At 40.8% G+C, this 20,044-nt stretch overlaps 1 protein-coding gene across 15 annotated transcripts in view; it reads left to right on the forward strand.

Annotated features, from left to right (window-relative positions):
• camk2d1 (calcium/calmodulin-dependent protein kinase (CaM kinase) II delta 1) overlaps window positions 1–20,044 on the forward strand; it is a 143,368-nt gene that overhangs the window by 50,085 nt on the left and 73,239 nt on the right. For all 15 annotated transcript variants that reach the window (XM_047386746.1, XM_047386747.1, XM_047386749.1 and 12 more), the window contains exon 3: window positions 16,124–16,183. In XM_047386746.1, coding sequence (XP_047242702.1) covers window positions 16,124–16,183 — 60 coding nt within the window. The remainder of the gene's footprint in view (window positions 1–16,123; window positions 16,184–20,044) is intronic.

The raw sequence follows: 20,044 nt of genomic DNA on the forward strand, positions 1-20,044 counted from the left end.
CCAGTCCTGAAGTGCAACTCTGAGCGCTGCAGCAAGGTTGTCCGCCGTATGACTCTCAGGAAAATATGTTGTTTGGAGGCATTTGGATTCAAGTTTCCACTCAGGTGTAATGGTGTGGACAGTCAGGGACATATATGGAGTCATGTTAACTGATGACCACATGTCAGTTGTTAAAGAATAACTCTCGGCCTCTGACAGCAGTACTTGAACCTCGTCTCTAACTTTAATATATAAATGTGGGACGGCTGTTTGTGAGAAATGTTTCCGTCCTGGTAGCTCGTACTGGGCATCTAGGACCTTTACCATGTCCTTAAAGGACTTTTTTTCCACCGTGTGGAAAGAGACCATTTCCTTTGCCAAGTATTTTGTCACTGCATCCGTGCAGGTTTTCCAACGGACACTGTCCCTTTTGTACTTCGTTGTTTTCCCGAAGGCCCCTATTATTGTCGACTGCGTATAAGTGGCGGTGGACTTAGTTGTTGTTGGTTTTGGTCCTGCATCGGTATCAGCGGGAGGTGTTGAAACTGTTGCGCTTATTGAACTCGGGGCCAAATGCATCCTCGCAGCAGTGAGTGGATGGTTAACTCTGAGATGCGTCCTTAGGTTTGACGTGTTTCCGTCCCTTGCAGTCACCTTTTTATCACATAATTTACATATTGCCTCATCAGTATTTACTGGCTCCCCCTTCTCATTTGCTAGGAACCCGAAGTATTGCCAGACTGCAGATGTCGTGTTCTTCTTAGCGACGAGTTCATACGGTGCGCGACTTGCCATCTTTCTCCCTCTCCTCCTCCTCGCTGTCACGTGGTGACGTCACGTTCATAAACATCAAAAGTCTCACTACTGTGGAAGTAAAACTGAAAATTCAACCACATATAAGTGCTGCTGGACATAGATTAATTTTTAGACATTGATTTAATTATCTTATATTTAATCCTTATCTCCTATATTTTTTAATGATGTAATGACGGTATTGAAACTGATACCGTTGCTTTTGAAAGATACCGCAGGTATACCTTATTACCGCCCAACACTACTGCCTAATTGCTTGGGCAAGGGGTTCGATATAGATATCAAAAAGTGTTGAGCATAGACAGCAGCCCTGTCTTGTTGACCTCTTTAATTTGTTCGGTCAAATTTCCATTCACCTTCACTCTTGCTGTGGGTTCCTGATACAATGACTGAATACATCTGATAGGGTCCTCAGTTTTAGGTCAAACATTTTTAACACATTATACAAATATATCCATCTTAAACTGCATCCATACTCACTAGTAGCACACTTTCTCGCCTCTTTTTGGCCTCCTCCACCATATGTATTGTTTTTCTTATTTTATCCTGTGCCTGCCTTCCTCTTATAAAGCCAGTCTGGTCCTCATCAGTATATTCAGGCATTAATATCTCGCATCTTAAGGGGATTATTGACGTATATATTTTATAATCAACATTAAGTATTGAGATTGAACGGTGGCTGCTGCACAGTCCTTGTCTGCTTTTGGTACTATCGAGATTATTGCCTCTTTCAAGTATGGGGGAATTTTCCCATCTTTCATGGTATATTTAAATGATTCCAACATCATTGAGCTTAATTCCTCTTTGTATATCTTATAAAATTCAGATGGCAACCCATCACCACCTGGAGTGTTATTACTTTTTGCTGTACTAATTGTGTCCCTCATCTATTCCTCTGTAATGGAGTTTAACACTCTGTTCTGATGTTCCCCTATTGATGGCAGATCCAGCTGTTTGAGAAATGTTTTTATATTCTCATCTGATGCCTCTGGTTGTGTATATAGTGCCTTTTAGTACTCCTCAAATGCCTTCTCTATCTCCTCTGGTTCACTTAATAATTTTTTGTTTATGGGGTTTCTAATTTTATGTGTAATGTTTAATGCTTGTTGTGTCCTACTCCGCCTGGCCAATTGTCTGCTTGCTTTGGGTCCCCCTTCGTAGTACGTCTGCTTCACAAACCTGGCTTTTTTAACATCTCTGTCAATAAACCAAATCGATCTTTCTTCTAATTTCCCTTTTTAAATGGCTCTGGGTCCTTCATATTTTGATGTCGTCTTTCTAATGCCATTAATTGTCCTATTGACTGTCCTATTTTCTTTATGAAGGTTGTTTGTGTTTCAGTCAAACTGCTCATTATCCACCACTCCATAATAGAACAAGCACATCAATCCCTTCACAAATCTGAGACGGAGTGGAGCAGCTTTGTCAAGCAGGACGTGAGACTAGAGGCAAATTTTGGAAGACCGTGTTGGTCGGACCTTTGTATTCATTCAGACAGAAATCCCTCCAGTTTTTAAAAAGGCAGCTTGTGATGATGCAGAAAATATTGCTGAGGATATTACACTAAGAACACTGGATGTTCCGTCTGAGTGAGGTCCACTGTTTCCAGGCACATCCAGTTTGGTGGCCAAACATAACACTGTCATAAGGTAAAAGTTCTCCAGAACTGCCCAGGAACATCCACAGTGAGACAGCATGATACAAAGTAACTTCTGAGGTACTTCAGCATTGATCTTCATTAGTTTGGACCTCTCATTGCGAGATGGCTTCTTAAGGATCGATATCATAACTGACTTGTCTTTGTTGGAGAAATGTAAAACCAATAAAGTTGCTTATTTTGTGAAACCCATATCCTGAAATGGTGCAATGTTGATCGTGTTGGTTAGACTCTTGACTATGGATCAGGAGAGGGTTCAAATTAGTACTGGTAAGGAAGAAGCTGGTGTGTTGCGCTATGAAGTAGCTTTGACTTGAAAACCAACTCATACATTTCCTAAAACTAAATGTTTACTGAAGTTGTCTTTGATTAGCAAGTGGACAGCATCTTCTCACTACAGGTCTATAATTGATCAGAGTTGGTGGCCTTCAGATCACAATCATTTTATTGGATTATTAGTATTAGTTTTGACCTTTTGTACTGTGGAAATGGTAATGGTCATTCTGACGGATAAAGTTAGGCAGGAGAAAATGCTAGCTATGTTTGCAGATGACTTCCAAACATTTTGGATGAACTTCACTCAGTTTTGCTGTGCCAGTGTATAAGAACATTATTACTTCTGCTCTGACTAAAGGGGTGTAGAACCATTTGAGACCCAACAGGACAGCCTCCTTAACACAGGAAGCTCAGAGCTTTGAGCCTCAGTGTGAAGCTTTGGTCCAAAGATGACAGAGACGCTGCAATCAGCCTTTTTGAGGTGAAGACTTTCAGAGCTGTTAAATCAGTTTGACACCTCATTTCAATCAGCTCTCTCCTTTCTTGTATGCAACTGCAGGTTGGGGCTTTTCCTGCTAAACAAAACTTGTTAGGAGCATATTGTTAATTAGTCACTTTTAACTTTGCTGTGCTCTGCCCCTGGACAATGGTAAAAACATCAGCTGTGAAGCACAGCTGCTCTCCCCAAGCTTCCTCCCTTTATGTGTCTGTCCAGCAGCTGGGCCTGTCCTCTTCCTGTTTACACTACATCAGCTACATGACAGGGACCGCCTGAACCTGAATCATTGTGTAACTGCACCCCCCCAGTGTAACGGCTCTCACTTCCCAGCAGATAGGGGAATGATCCCCTCTTCAAACGCTTTTCAGTATTATCAGACTCCTTCGCTCTGGCCTGTTGTGTTAGTGTGGTTGGTGAGTGGCCGATCAGAACCTCAGAAATCCAGTCGTTTTCCAATTGGTCATCAAAACACTCTGTAACCACGACCAGGTCTTACTGACATTTACATCACAGCGTGCTGCATCTGAAAAAGATGCTGTCATTAAGTAATCCCCAGTTTCACACTGACCTGGGAGTCCCCAAACCAGCTGCCTGGTGACCATGGTAACTATGGCTGCTAATGACGATAATCAGCTTTAGATTGGGAACGGACCTTTGAGACAATTTTTGTGGCCCTCTGTGGGACTCAACAATGATTCGTTGATTGTAGGTAAAATGCTTGACTGAGTCTGAAATAACAATTATGGATTCAGAGGGAAATAATCAACTGTTTAGCAGCACCAAATAAACAGCAGAAAGATCAGACACAGTCAGTTCTGTTATTCTGACACTAATCTGACATTTTATTCTTGTTAAGGCGTGGTGTTTTTACTGTTTTTATCTTTACATTTGATTGATCAAAAACAAACATGGCGCTCACAATGTTTTGATTTGCTGCTCTTCCCTATGGGCCCAAGGCCAGCTCCTGATGAAAACATTTCTTTTCTCTGGTCCAGCAGTGAACTGGTGCTGGGATAGTTCTGGTTTTTCAGTTCTATGGCTTACGTGTGGCTGGTGGAACCATAAAGATCTGGTCCTTTTGTAGGCTTTACTTTCTGTCAAGTACTGGAACTGGTTAGGATTGAGATCTGGGAGTAAGAAGTTTCTTAGTAAAGACATTGAAGCCACATTTTATCATTTCTTTCTTGATTGCTTCTTGAACAGAAGGATGTTTTTGTTGTAAAAAAAAAAAAAACAACATGGTTTTTAATCACTGAGTTTTCAGATCTACTGTCATTCAGTCTGCTGCCAGAATTGAACAAGCTCTGCACTAGTGGGAGCATGAATCTGCATTACCTTGGTAAGGTGGAAATGGTTCTGCTGCCTTTTTGGTCATTCTTAGACTTCCTGAAGCTTCTTCACAGCAAGTCCACCTCTTTGTGTTCTTTAACTGCAGGAGTCTCAGCAGCACGTCCATGTAGTGTGAGGTCATTTTGATGCAAGTTGATGATGACTGCAGCTTTTCTTCAGAGGTAATCATTTTAAACGCTAGAAAAAAGATTTCAGCACATTTTCTCTGTTTTAGGAACCGGCCAACTGATTAGGTCGATAGTGACTCGGCACTGGATCACCTCACAGCTTCAACAGTGCTGATCTGCACAGAAATTAAGTTGGAATGATTTTATGCACATCGGCAATGAGAATGGTGTTGGGGGTTATGATTATTGATTGATTAATCTTGATCAATAATTATAATTACAAATCATAATTTGACAAAATCAATTTCTTAACCGAAATCCTCATTTATGAATCGAGACCAGAGATGTTTCTGGTGTTGTAATTGCGGCTCAACGCCTTTGACAATTACAACCGTTAAATACTCAGTAATAATTAATAACTATTACTGGAGATGTCACTGTTTAATCGACCGTTTCTGCCGAAACGTGTGGAACTTTTAACCTTATCTTGACTGACAAATCACTTTTTGCACACAATGAACACAAACGCTCTCTCTTTATCTATGTGGATATTTATTAATCTTCACCTACTCAACATGCAAAATTCTACATAACAAGGGTAACACATCTAAATAAGCAAAATAAAAACACAGCAGTGGGTGTTGAATCAACCAGCATTTATGGCAAAATTGAGAATATGGCGAAGAGGTGTGGGGTGAGTGGAGAGTGGGTGGGGGCGCAACTCCAACTGTATTCAGTGATGTCTTGATCATAAAACTTCCCCCAACTCCTGAGCAGACAAAGAGTTATAAACCTTTTGGCAGCAAGCTAGCAAGCAGTGAGATTGAAGACAAAGGAAAATGGAGAATTTTACCATGAGGTGATTTTAACAGTCCAGTCTTACCACACACCTGCATTGACTCTCATGTGGTAAAACACGCACAGAGCTAGGAACGCGGCGGCTCCAGATATCAAAATAACACATCAAAGTTTCAATAACAAGGTTACATGCACATATCGTTCAGAACACATGAGATCTTAACTAGCGATTCTGATCGCTTCTACAACCTCTGACCCTGCCCGGGCCTTCTAATAAAGAAATAAAAATAAAGGATGGGTTTTACTTGGTGAAGTTTCCTTCTGGGTTAGCGAGTGGGAGGGAAAGATGGGGGGTTGAAGCATTCGCAGCTCAACTCCAGGAAAGCAGTCAGTCCCGTCCTTTGGCCTTCTTGACGAAAAGGAAAAATATGATCTGACCATCAAAGTCGACTTGGGATGAAAACACGGTGGCGGTTTGTTCCTCGAACTCCGTGTTTTTAGTTACGTGTTAAACTCAAGTCTTCGATTGGCAAAGTGAAATTTCTGGCTTTCCTAGTCCAGAAACCTCAGTTATGAATTGTTCGTTGGCCAACGAGAGAGAGAAATAAATGAAGACTCCACGTGGGATCTCTTCTTCTCCAGAGGATGCTTCAGTTGCGTGGTAACCGTGTCAAGATTTCCAGCTGAAGGCGGGGTTTTCAACATGGAGGCCTCCATATATAGCGCCCTGTGACGTCAGACTTGGGGCGTGTCATATCAGCCGCCATGTCCTGGATACAAAATGGCCGAAAGCACCAGGAGGCCTGGTGTCTGTGCAAGTAGTCCAATATTCAGCAACAAGTGGTCCAACAATGGGTAAAGCTTCTAAGACAGTGATCTCAACTACAGCAACAAACCGACTGAGCAAACCACTGAACCAGAATAGGATCAAGTTGTTAGGGATTAGTCCTTTCCGAAAGGATTAGATTTTCATATGACAGTTGCTGAAGCTATTTGCATGTAAAATGAATGTGGTGCCCTGGTAAAATGCACCTACTTGCTTTTATAGTTTTTTAGAAAACAAAAGTGGTTCAGTTCTTTTTCAAGTTCTTAGTCGTAACAAGATGTTTGTCCTGTAGATGAAAGTATGTGAGGCAGCCTAAAAACCAGTCTCCCCTGCACCTCCATTTTAGAAGGATCAACAACACTTTGGACTACTACTCTGGAGACATTTACCGTCAAAGTCAGATAGAATCTGTAAACAGTGGGAATCAAAGGACTGGATTTTAAGATCTGCCTAGTCCTGCATGAGCTGAGGAATAAAGGTCTGGGACCACTCGGACATTTCCCTAGTGCTTTGCTATTGTCATATAGCTGGTCGAAAAGCCAGGGGAAACATGGTGCCTGATATAAATATATCACAGATCCCAATTCTTTCTGTCCTTTCTCACATTTGCTGCATTTTTGCTGACTTTTGTCCTTTGGATGGTGGCACCAAGTGAAAAAGATCGGCCCAGTCTGCTGGAGTGAACCTTTTTAATGGTGAGCGATGGGGAGTGAGGAGAGAAAAAGAATTTGCAGTGTGTGTGCGGCTTAAGTGGTGCTCCCAATGTTTCTTTTTCTGACACATTCACGTTTTCTTCTCCTGGCACCAAACTCCATTACTCATCTATTTATTTAATACCAGCAAGTTAAAAGTGAGAGGAAAAACAAAATCATCTTGTTTCTTGTTAGAAGCTGTTGCTTGTTTATCCACACATAGTGTCAAAAATCGTGATTATTTTCTTTGCTCTCAGTCAAATAGTGTGGGCACACAGAGGAGGGGATTACTCCACCTGCAGGAGGAGACAGCAGGTGTGCAGCTTTAACATGCTATGTTTTCAGATCATTTGAGCTGCGTTGAAACGTAGCTACTGCCCTCGTTTCCTGCAGCCTGATGACGCCGTTCTGGGCCTCATTTGGGTTGGCTAAATGGGCCGACCTCATTGTGAATCACACCAAGGACTTGGATTCATGAATTGAAAACGAGCAGCTCTATTGAGCTGTGTTTTAGATTACAGTCTGCAGACTGCCTGAGGCTTGTGAAGTGGGCCTGCACGTAGACTAAAAGCTGTGTAGCCTCATGCAGATTGAATCCTAAGCTACTGAGTGTGCCAAGATGTTCCCTATAAGCTGGAACGACTCCACATGAAGGCACGCTTTCCTCTCAATATTTCTCACTTCTTGCAAAAAATTCTAGATTCAGGAGTTTAATACAGTGACACAAAGTGTGTTCCACCATTTCAAACCCAATTTTAAGATGCTTGGTCACCATGTGCTAATAGTCTAGCTTGGTTAGATGTATATGTTGTGTTTTCTTAATTTTAAAGCAAAAATGTCAGTGAAAACAAAGGCTAGCCTCCCACTCTAATTGTAGATTTTAAGTCATCTTTCATATTGCAAAGAATATTATCCCTGTATGTTGTTCTGGTCTTTAGAGGAACCCTGGAAGTAGAACACACTGAAATTAGCTGGGTTCTTATTCAGACTGTCTCCTAAGGTCAGATCAGCTTGCAGTATGTCAGCGTAAACTGAAATTCTGGGCCCTATCTATTAACCATCTTGATGGACTCCCATGCTGACATGATCAGTATGTCAAACAAGTATTTTTCCCATGGTAAAAAGACAATGTAGTAAAAATGATCATAGTTTAACTCTAGATTGAGCTTTGCTTAGCCTCTTGTCTTTATGTCCTTTCCTCCTCCTGTTCCTCACTACCTTCAGAGCACCCTTTCCTGTCTCCACCGATATGAACTTTTTCATGTCCCATTGTTTTCATTATTATAAGGTGCCACAACCCATGTAAGAAGAATTGACACAGGATTAGCCTAACTTGTGAACACACAATGAAAAGATTACTTGATAAAAGTGCCACAAAGATCTTTTCAGTTCAAACAGCTACAGATGATTGCATGTAAATATAATAGCAACTGTCCACCTGTGAGTTTCCACTGCAGAACCAGGACCAAATCAGGCAAAAAAGGTAGAAAACAGCCCTGATGGGAAGAAAGGTGAACTAAAGGTGGAGCTACATGGTGGTAGGATGCTAACCATGTCTCCAAATCAAAATACGTTTTATTTTAAAGCGCTTCTTTTTTTTGGTCAGGGTCCCATCTGTTTTAAACCGTTTTTATTCTGAGATAAAGATTAAAACCATAAACTGTCCAGAGCTGTTAATCATTCACTGATTTTAAGTTTGAATGGAGCAGACATGTTGCTGCTGCTGCAGCATCATGTTTGTGGGTCGGCACGTCTCGCATGCTGTGATCATTGTTTTCGCACCGGTCCTATCTTGGTTTTTCTGGCATACCATATAGCTGGAGTTCCCAAACATTTTAGCCTGTGACCCCAAAGATAACAGTGCTAGAGACTGGCGACCCCCTAAAACTACATATTATTTCACACTATATTTGTTAAATATAGAGTGAAATAATTGTACGTATTTTTTTTAAGGGATTTTTTGTTTTAAATGGCATTTAATTATTTTATTTAATCATTGAAAGGGTATATTTAATAATGCATTTATTTAATGGAACATTTAATTGTACGTTATTTTATTTATATTACTTTTATATATTTTTTTATTTATCTAATTTGTTCCTTTTGGCCCTCCAGACAACAAAAAAATCATCTTGTGCCTGCCTGTGTGTGCCAGGGCAAATTTGCTCTACAAAAAGGATATCTCAAGATGGTGTCCATATTGCATTTTTAACTTCTTTAAATCAAGACAGGATCCAGCATCAAAGTAGGCAGGACATATTGGTGTAATGGTAACCTGTGTTTGTATGAAGAAGTTCAGTGGGTTTAAAGTTTAAGGAACAGATAAGGATACTCACAAGCCTATAGAAATGTGAAGTGCATTGTTACGGTAAAAGATCGAACTTCCTCTTCAGAAAGCACCAACTCAGTGTGCCTGGTTCACTGTAGTTATTCAGTGCTCAGAGAACGACCTTTCATAATGAAACTCATTTACCTTCATATTACAGAAATATCAATAAACCCCTTTTTGGAGATGGGTTAAACAGTTTTCACCGATGGCTGTTTTATGATATCTTTTGTAGAATACCTCAGTCCATGTTTTCCTTCTGAATGCTGCAGGTTTCAGGTAGGACCCTGTCTAAGGAGTGACCTGCGCAAATGCTTTAGATTGTGAGGTAGAGGTGATTTTGTGCAGATCTAACTCATTAAACAGTGAAATTCCCACTTTACCTCAGCTGTAAATTGTTTAGCCTGCTCCAGCCTTCAGATCGTTCCAGTTTTGTCCGACACTGTTCATTTCCACTAAGAACCTAAAATTCTGCCACACAAACCATTTCAAACTCATCTGCGCTTATTAGGATCTTTTCTGCTGACAGCAACTGGAAAGCACTTTGTTCATGTCAGGACATGTCACATTTTATTATCAGATTAAATATGTGTTGCCACAAGATCTCATAAAGCTACATTGGACCCCTATTAAGAAGAGAACACAGTGAAATATCTGTGGTTCGATTAGTAGGTTTCTATTCAAAAATCTGAGTAAATGCAGTTATTGTGTGCTGTTTAACTGTACAACTGCACTACGTCATGTAAACTGGATATCTTTACATACTCAAAAATAATTATATTGCCCCTTTATTAAAGGAACTTTTATAAGACACTATCTGTCTGGAGGCGACACTAACGGACTTAGACTATGTAATACCAGTCATGTCAGACCTAGCATTGACGTGCGTCCTGGCCAATAAAGATACAAGAGGTCAGCTTTAATCATAAGTGTTCTCACTTGGTGTTCAAATCCATCCTCTATTGTTGGGCCTTAGTTGTCCATGCCACATGCAAATAAACATGCAGCCACCCCACACAGTGGGCTGCCAACAAAGAGATCATCAGCAGCAGCAGCCGCAGCAGCTGTTTAATCCCCTTATCTGACAGCAGAGCCCACAATGCTGTTTATTATACATCATTTTTATTCACAGAGAGGAATCCAGGTAATAATTCATCTGCTTTGTTTTGTTTTCTGACCTTAGTTTGGATGAAAACTTCAAAATATATATTTTTTTCTTTATTTTTTGAAATCTTCCTTGTTAATGTGGTACCATTCCTTGGAATGTCTTTATCCTTAAGTTTATTCCAAAAACAATTGAGCTGGTAAACAAAAGTTTTTGTAACCCTTTCTAGACTGATAGATGTCAACAAATTTGGTTTTCTGACAATTTTTATTATTTTTGGATAGCTTTTTAAAATATCTCAGCTGTCAAGTTTTTTTAAATGATTGATCATGTCTGCAGGTCAGGTAATAATCAGGCACATCACACCTCAAAGAAAACTGGTATTGGGCCCCTGATTGGGCCGTCTCTTCTACTGGTCTGACATGCAGGGTCCTCCATGGGAAATGCAGTGACCTTTTTTCTGAAATGAGCAGCACATCCTCATACAAACCTATTGATCAAACTCTGAATTGCTGCTTTGCCTCCTATAAAGAAACCTGATTATCATGCTGCCACTTAGGGCCACTCTGTGTAGAACTGAGAGGAGGACTACAGCCTACCTGCTGAGGGACATGTCTACACTTACTCTAATATGCTCTTTGGACTACAGGGAGGCTGTATGCTGTAGGGGTTCTCTGATGGCTCACACCCTGCATGAGAGAAGGAAATAACAGAATCTGATCATGGAAGAAGGAACCATGTTCTCCATCATACCAGATAGTCAGAACATGTCAGCTGTTGAGGTTTTTTATTTGTGTCACTCAGGAAAAACAAACAGAACATGGGTTGTTTCAGTTTTCTGTTGCAAGACGTTAACGCTTCAGTGTTAGCTTTTCCACCCTAATGTCCAGCACTAGAAAAGAAGGAAGACTGCTCATTGTCATGTGTTGATCCAAAGGTTTCTGGCACAGCTTCATCGACTCCAGAGGAGCATGGAGTGGGACGGAGATCTGGTGAGGAGAAGACGCCAGCCACACTAAGAAACAACTTGATTAGCAGACCCAATGCGGCAGGCTTGTGGCAAGGCCTTACTTTCTCCCCACATTATGCGTTCACAGCATTATTACTGAAGCCCAGCTGTTCTATTGTTCTCTTTGGTCAGGATCATTAAATGGACCTTCTTGTCAAGACTCTGAGACTGTGTGACCTCTTCAGTGGGTTCCACCTTCTTTCATTTTGACTTAACTTGAAGAAAGTCCAGAAAATTCTTCATTTTATTATTTTTTGGGGTCAAGTCTTACCAAATCATTCTGATCTGTTTCAAAAAACTAAAACCAACAGCAGTGTCATCCTAAACACTTGGATTCAGTGGATTACAGCAAGATATTTCCTGATAGAAAAAATCTGAAGAGCAACAACTTGAATGGTACAAATTAACTGAATCATTTGGATGTTAATCACTGTCCAAAATAAATGTTTTCTTTAACAGTATTCGGCCAGCTTCCAACATCATGAGGCAACTGCATGATACGATATACACACCTGATCAACCTCTTAACAGCAGGGAAAAACACCAGTGAAATATTTTACACATTGCTGAGTAGCTCAGGAAATGTAGAAATATGACCTTAAATGCACCATGTAAGTGATTTTTATTTGCTAAACTGAATATTCTTTGGCTATAAAGTTCAATTGTTTATTTCATTATTTTCTCCAGTTGAATCCCACCATGTGATTGGTTGTTTTGCATCCAACTGAATGCAGTATTTGCAAGGAACACTCTGATTGGATGAACAAGGCCTGTTTGTGATTGGCTGGGGGCATGATTCATTTACATACACTTTATCAAGTTGCGAGTGCAGAGACAGAGCCGAGCCCGGGCACAGAGAAGGAGAGTCAGAGTTGAGAGCAGCCCAGAACACGTATTGACAGTGTTGAGATTTAAACGTACACACCATAAATTATTGGTTGAGGCACACAGATGTTTCTTCACTGGAACCACCAGGTAAAGGTTTTTAAGTCCGTAAAAAATCTTTGTCCTCAGAATCTTTTCTCCTCAGAACCAAAACGCAAGACAGCAGAACACTTTGTGATTGGATGAAAACCAGCTGCTTTGAAAGAACTCTGGAAATTCCAACACTTGAGGAGCGCTTAGTTTAGTTGTAAAGAAAATCATTTAGTAATAAATTTAGAAGATGTATAAACTGTTGATAACTGTTATAATGTCTGTTAAAATGTTTTCAAAATTTGTTAGAAAGCCCTGATGGTTCCTGATGGTCTTTCCACTGATGGAGCTCTAAGCGATGGTGCTAAATTCCAACCAGAGCTATGACGAGATAAATAAATGGTAGATATGCACGTTCAACATAAAACACAATCTCATCTCAGGAGTGTTTGCGGAGCTGGGAATGCCTTCACAGTAAAACATTCCTCTAAAGACCAAATGCCCCCAAGTGGATGAACAGTTATGTGCTTTAGATCCTCTGTTGTGTGGAACCACCCAGTCTGTACAGTCAACACTTTTTTTTTTTTCTGTAGCCAAATCTTGGCTGATTGTGACACCTTCTGGTCCCATTACGTCCTGGAGTAGATTGGATTGTTGGCTTTGTTCTCTTCCTGCTTTCAGGGAATTGTCTATAACCTGAATGCTTATGCATTGTTTGTTGGTTATGGTGGCACAGGTGTTCACATTTGTCCTACATCTCAGGTAATTGGATGGGGGGGCATGGTCGCACATTAATCACTTGATACTGGCATGCCTGGCAGGAAGCTGGTGAGTGAACTTTTCTGTTCACTGTCATTTTTCAGTCCTAATTACAACCAATGTAAGCATACTCTATTTGTTCAGATGGATTGCAGTCCATTGTTTTAGTTTTAAAATAAAAAAGCAAAACTTTCTAACAGTTTTGTCCTGGAACACAGTGCTCCATCAAGCAGGAAAAAACATTGATCACTAAATTATTCTTGGTTTGATTTATTGGAGAACGTCTGGATCCTCTGCTTTATTCCGTGTTTTTAAGCAGAATCGGGAGCAAGGGTGGTCCTTAAGATGAGAAACAACTCCACACATTGGACCAGGATGCCTCAATGTCGAAACCGCACACAACCCATAGTAGCTCTAACTTCTCAGAAATGATTTCCCAGATCTTCCAAACATTAGGAAGATGGATAGATCCGAGACAATAACTTTGCGTCAGTCTTCTGCTGTCCTTCCTTGTGCTACCTGCAAAGTTTTGGTTGGTCCTTGAAAAGAAGTGGCTTCTTTCTTGCTTTACTTTCCACAAGAATGTGCTCTGAAGGTGCAGATACCCTCACACTGACTAGCTGCACTGGTGAGAATATGGTTTTGTAGAACAGTCCTCAGGAGCAGGAAGAACTCTTGGACTGATAGGGATTTCAGGTCAAATGAAATGTAGTTAGCTAATCGTTAATATTAGTAAGCTGACAAATCCCTTAGCAGTAATTCATACGTAGCAAATTTAGCAAACCCAGCATTTGCTTGTCAGAAGATATTTCATGGAGTTGGCCTCTACAGTTGAGTGGTACCAAAGCTCCAGTAATGTTAGTGGGGCATTTATGCATAATTCTCGCGGAAGTAACATACAACACCTACTTACTATGCTGTTTTAGAAAATTTTTCAATCAGCTTGCATGAATATGCTCATCAGGGTTACTCCTGTATATACAGGTCCTTCTCAAAATATTAGCATATTGTGATAAAGTTCATTATTTTCCATAATGTCATGATGAAAATTTAACATTCATATATTTTAGATTCATTGCACACTAATTGAAATATTTCAGGTCTTTTATTGTCTTAATACGGATGATTGTGGCATACAGCTCATGAAAACCCAAAATTCCTATCTCACAAAATTAGCATATTTCATCCGACCAATAAAAGAAAAGTGTTTTTAATACAAAAAACGTCAACCTTCAAATAATCATGTACAATTATGCACTCAATACCTGGTTGGGAATCCTTTTGCAGAAATGACTGCTTCAATGCGGCGTGGCATGGAGGCAATCAGCCTGTGGCACTGCTGAGGTCTTATGGAGGCCCAGGATGCTTCGATAGCGGCATTTAGCTCATCCAGAGTGTTGAGTCTTGAGTCTCTCAACGTTCTCTTCACAATATCCCACATATTCTCTATGGGGTTCAGGTCAGGGGAGTTGGCAGGCCAATTGAGCACAGTGATACCATGGTCAGTAAACCATTTACCAGTGGTTTTGGCACTGTGAGCAGGTGCCAGGTCGTGCTGAAAAATGAAATCTTCATCTCCATAAAGCTTTTCAGCAGATGGAAGCATGAAGTGCTCCAAAATCTCCTGATAGCTAGCTGCATTGACCCTGCCCTTGATAAAACACAGTGGACCAACACCAGCAGCTGACACGGCACCCCAGATCATCACTGACTGTGGGCACTTGACACTGGACTTCTGGCATTTTGGCATTTCCTTCTCCCCAGTCTTCCTCCAGACTCTGGCACCTTGATTTCTGAATGACATGCAGAATTTGCTTTCATCCGAAAAAAGTACTTTGGACCACTGAGCAACAGTCCAGTGCTGCTTCTCTGTAGCCCAGGTCTGGGGAATGCGGCACCTGTAGCCCATTTCCTGCACACGCCTGTGCACGGTGGCTCTGGATGTTTCTACTACAGACTCAGTCCACTGCTTCCGCAGGTCCCCCAAGGTCTGGAATCGGCCCTTCTCCACAATCTTCCTCAGGGTCCGGTCACCTCTTCTCGTTGTGCAGCGTTTTCTGCCACACTTTATCCTTCCCACAGACTTCCCACTGAGGTGCCTTGATACAGCACTCTGGGAACAACCTATTTGTTCAGAAATTTCTTTCTGTGTCTTACCCTCTTGCTTGAGGGTGTCAATAGTGGCCTTCTGGACAGCAGTCAGGTCGGCAGTCTTACCCATGATTGGGGTTTTGAGTGATGAACCAGGCTGGGAGTTTTAAAGGCCTCAGGAATCTTTTGCAGGTGTTTAGAGTTAACTCGTTGATTCAGATGATTAGGTTCATAGCTCGTTTAGAGACCTTTTTAATGATATGCTAATTTTGTGAGATAGGAATTTTGGGTTTTCATGAGCTGTATGCCAAAATCATCCGTATTAAAACAATTATTTATTATTTAAGCAAATATGAGACATGGTACCATAACAAATGCACCATCATCTAAAGCTTTTATTATGAGTCATTCATTTCTCAGCTTTAGTTTTGATAAGCTTGCTAAAAATGATGGTCATTTGTTGGAATACTCTTTGGAAGTGTAGTTTGTCATATTACCTTTCAAGTGATGAAGAAGTCTGGACATGTTTATTTCTATCACAGTCGCTACTAAAATATGGTCTATTAGGAGGCATAAGCTGCTGATTACCAGACACTTTGGTTCTGGTTAGAACCTTGGTAGACAGGATTTCATCTTTAGCATTTTTCTTTTCGGCCTTGTAAAAGTATGTCTCTAGAATGAAAAATGAGCTGGAACAGACTAATTGTATCCTAATTTGATAGGTGGGATTTTACCAACCTGCCCAGTACGAGGAGTTTTACTTCAGCTGCAGAGTGCAGTAATAACTGCAGCAAATATTAGTTTTAACACTCATCTCATCCCATCCCAGGAGGACAGAACTGTCCTGGTGTTTAATTTGAGAGAAGTGTTGGGAGGTAGGAAACCTTTACTTGGGTAACACTTTTTTTTTTGTCCCCACAGATCACCAGAAGCTGGAGCGCGAAGCCAGAATCTGTCGTCTGCTCAAACACGCCAACATTGGTAAATATGATTTTCCAGTTTACTGCATCTCTCAGTCTTCTGTTACTTGTATGTGGATGTTGATATCAATAGTCTCCTGGTTTCTTGCTATATCGGGGAGGTATCCTTTATAATAATCAGATTGTCACCAGATATGCATAAATTTACAGCCGACATGAGAAAATGATTGTAGATTATATTTATACTGTTGACTTTTCAGGTAACAGTAATGCAAGCCTTAGGATCCCATCTACTACAATATTTTTAGACCTTAGTTTCAGGTCATTATGGCTGAATGCTTTACTTGCTGGGCTTTTGTGGACAAACCAGAATGGCTTCATGTTCACGCATTAGCGCCCAACTCCTACCTAACCCCTACAGGCTTAGTTATTAAAGATCTGTGGATTGTTGCAAAATATCTTCTGCGTTTAAACAGATTTTAATTATTGTCAGAGCTTAACTGCTGTGAAATTTTCATAAATGATGTCTCCACATAGCCAACTACATCTTTCACCTACAGTTTGGTGTTGGAATCAGAAAAAACTTTATTGTGTTGGGGTCATCAACAGGTATCGCAGCTCTGGCGTCACCCGACATTATAAAACTCGCGGAAACCAAACTTCCGTTGCCATTTCCAGCGTGTCTCACGGGACGATGCAATGGAGGCGCATATCTGGAGAGACAAAAGCTCGCAGGCGAACCTTTTTTCTCCACACAGCCATTCCCGGAAGAGCTTGAAAGCTGGAAATCTGTCTGATACAAGAAGGTCAGGAGATTTATAAACCGATTGAAGACCACGCCGACACTCCGGTACAGGTGAAAACTGACAGGTTTGTTGCCAAGGAGATGAGTTTTCCTCCTTGTTGATTCAGGCGACTGCAACGGTTCCTCATATTTTCCCGTTTTGGACAGATGACAAGTTTACCATTTTTGAGTTGATCACTGACGCGTAACACTCTGGCCCGGCCCCACCACGATCTTTTTCAGACCTGACCCACCCTCACGCCTGTGAAGAGAAGAAGTCAACGTCAAAGTAATTTTATTATTTTTATATTAAATTGGATGTATCTAGAGGTCTGGGCAGGATGAGGTATAGTTTATAATGATTTAGAATCACCAGTAGTTATTCCAAGGTATCAACTTGTTGCATGCAATACTGATTGAAGTGTTTTATGCTGAGCTGTTTGATTTGCTGTGCAGCTTGATCGTGCAGCGCAGATGCAATCAGCAAGGGGCAGGTTCATGTTTTTGTCCAGCTGAACCCAAATCAGCCAGGAGTTTTGGACTCTTTAAAAGTTTTCCATTCAAAGCAGCTGCGGTCCGGGCCTCATGGCCTGACCACTCCTTGGTCCCAGTTTTATTACTGGAGTTTTTCTACTGAGTTCCCGCCTCAGAGTTTTATGATCCTTTGTTCGAGATTTGGGGCAATCAGCTGCCAGTGGCTAAGGGCACGGCTCTACCTTTCTACTAGCTGATATCTGCATCAGCGCACCAAGAAGTGTACAGTGGTTCTGCTCCACTTCCCAAGTTAACCCAAATTACATATTTTGTCCATAAAACTGCTGGTTTGGTCTTCATAGACACTAAATGTGCCTATGTTTACTTTTATTGTTATTTTTAGATCATTTTACTCCCTTCTGTAGAGTAGTGCGTATTTAGTTAGGTGAAGATTTTTGGACCAGAATGGTAATTATTTTGCTTTATGGTTTCAATTAATGTTCACATATATAAAGAGAAGTGATTGTGTTTTTTTCGTGCAAGAGTGATATTTCTGTCAAAATAAGGTCAAAGTTCCCCCACCGATTGGTGAAGCACTGATTAAACAGTGGCATTTAGCATGATTTTGGTTAATAATTATCAGTTATTAATGAAAATTAACTAATTTTAATTAAATGCTTCGAACCCATAATCACATCACCAGAGGACAACCCTGATATCTATTTGTAAGCAATAATTTTTGGTTAAGAAATTATTTTTCTAAATTATAATTTTTGGTAAATATTCATTAATCAACAACCATAATCCTTACTATTGCCTGGCTGCACCAGGTCAACAGATGGTCAATCTCCCACCTGCAGGCAGACTCATTCCCTCAGAGATGAGCCCGGTGAGGGTGGTGTCATCCGCAAACAGGAGCTTAACGGACTGGTGACTGGAGGTGCAGCTGTTGGTGTACAGGGAAAAAAGCAGAGGGGAAAGAACACAGCCTTGAGGGGAACTGGTGCTGATGCTCCTGGGATCAGAGATGTGTGTTCTCAGCTTCAAGTGCTGCTTCCTGTCTGTCAGGAAGTTCATGATCCACCTGCAGGTTGAGTTAGGCACGCTCAGCTGGGAGAGCTTGTCCTGCTGCAGGGCCGGGATGATGTTGTTGAAAGCAGAGCTGAAGTCCACAAACAGGGTCCTGGCTTAGGTTCCTGGGGAGTCCAGGTGCTGCAGGATGTAGTGAAAGTCCATGTTCATTGCATCATCCACAGAACTGTTGGTTCTGTAGGCAAACTGCAGGGAATCCAGAAATAGTTCTGTGATGGATTTAAGGTGGGTGAACACAAGGCGCTCAAAGGACTTCCTTACCACAGAGGTCAGGGCGATGGCTCTGAAGTCATTTAGTCCTGTGGTCCTTGGTTTTTTTGGGGACAGGGATGATGGTGGATGCTTTGAAACAGGCTGGCGCATGGCATGTCTCCAGTGAGGTGTTAAAAATGTCTGTGGACACTGGAAATGGCTGATCAGCACAGTGCTTGAGGGTGGATGAAGAGACAGTCCGTTCTAGCTATACATTTTCACACAGTTTGGAGTGGGAATTAATGGCTTTTAAGGTGTAACTACTATGAAAATGTAGAGTAATGCTGTTTTGGCATTTCTTCAGTGGGCGTCTCTCAGTCAGAAGATGTAATTTACATATATGACCCAGTAAAGTGGAATCGCACACAAAAAACAATCCAGGTAAGAAAACAGTTTCCATGATAAAGGAGTAAAGAAGTAAAGACAGGCTTCTTGAGATTTGGTGTAATCTTGCCAATAAATATCTTGCTTTACTTAAACATCTATTCATTTTATGTATCTAATCACATTCATTCATTCACAAGAAATTCACTGTTTTTAGTAGCTGATGTATTAACACTGAAAAATAGATTTTATATTGAGTGAACAAAAGTAATTTTAACTTGATGTACCTAACAGAAAAGGTTCTTCTATTGTACATGAACTCAGGACTTCATCAGGCTTTAAGCACTTTTTCTGTCCCTCTACTGGAATTCAAAACATGACCTGCTGATATTAATACCATTGAGCCCATTCCAATACTTCCCTTGTTCTTGGTGCTCTGCCAATAAGCGGGATGATATTGTATAAGTATTGGCAATTGGTCCTGATGACACACACTTCTCCAGTTATTAAACATGCACATGTTTGAGCAGCAGTGAGGCTGAGCGTACCCTTCTGTCTGTCACGGGTAGACCCCTGAAGACAGTGGTTACTCTGTACTGCTGAAGTAAAGATTTAATTTCATTTTTAAATGTAGTTTTGTATACGGATGTGATGTGACTTATTTTAAGAGAGTAATATACCATATTGAATAAATAATTGACTAACCAGCCAAATTTTGTTCTGGGACCAGAATTCAAAGAAAAGAGATTCTTTTCTCTTGGATTATGTCTTTGTTAACCCAATTACTGTATCGGTGGGGTGAGAAGGTGTTTGTACATCAGTGTCCAAGCTAAAAGAACGTGTTGGTGAAATTTGGGCAAGTTTTCAGGGAGTCTGGCTATGTTGTAATTAAATCTTAAAATAAACTGTAAGCTGTAGAGAGGAATACAATTCCAAATGGAAGTAGGGTTTTTATATAAAGTTTTTAGCCCAAAATAATAATGACTATTAAGCCCT

The sequence above is a fragment of the Girardinichthys multiradiatus genome, chromosome 14 (genome assembly GCF_021462225.1).
Source record: "Girardinichthys multiradiatus isolate DD_20200921_A chromosome 14, DD_fGirMul_XY1, whole genome shotgun sequence".
Taxonomy (NCBI): domain Eukaryota; kingdom Metazoa; phylum Chordata; class Actinopteri; order Cyprinodontiformes; family Goodeidae; genus Girardinichthys; species Girardinichthys multiradiatus.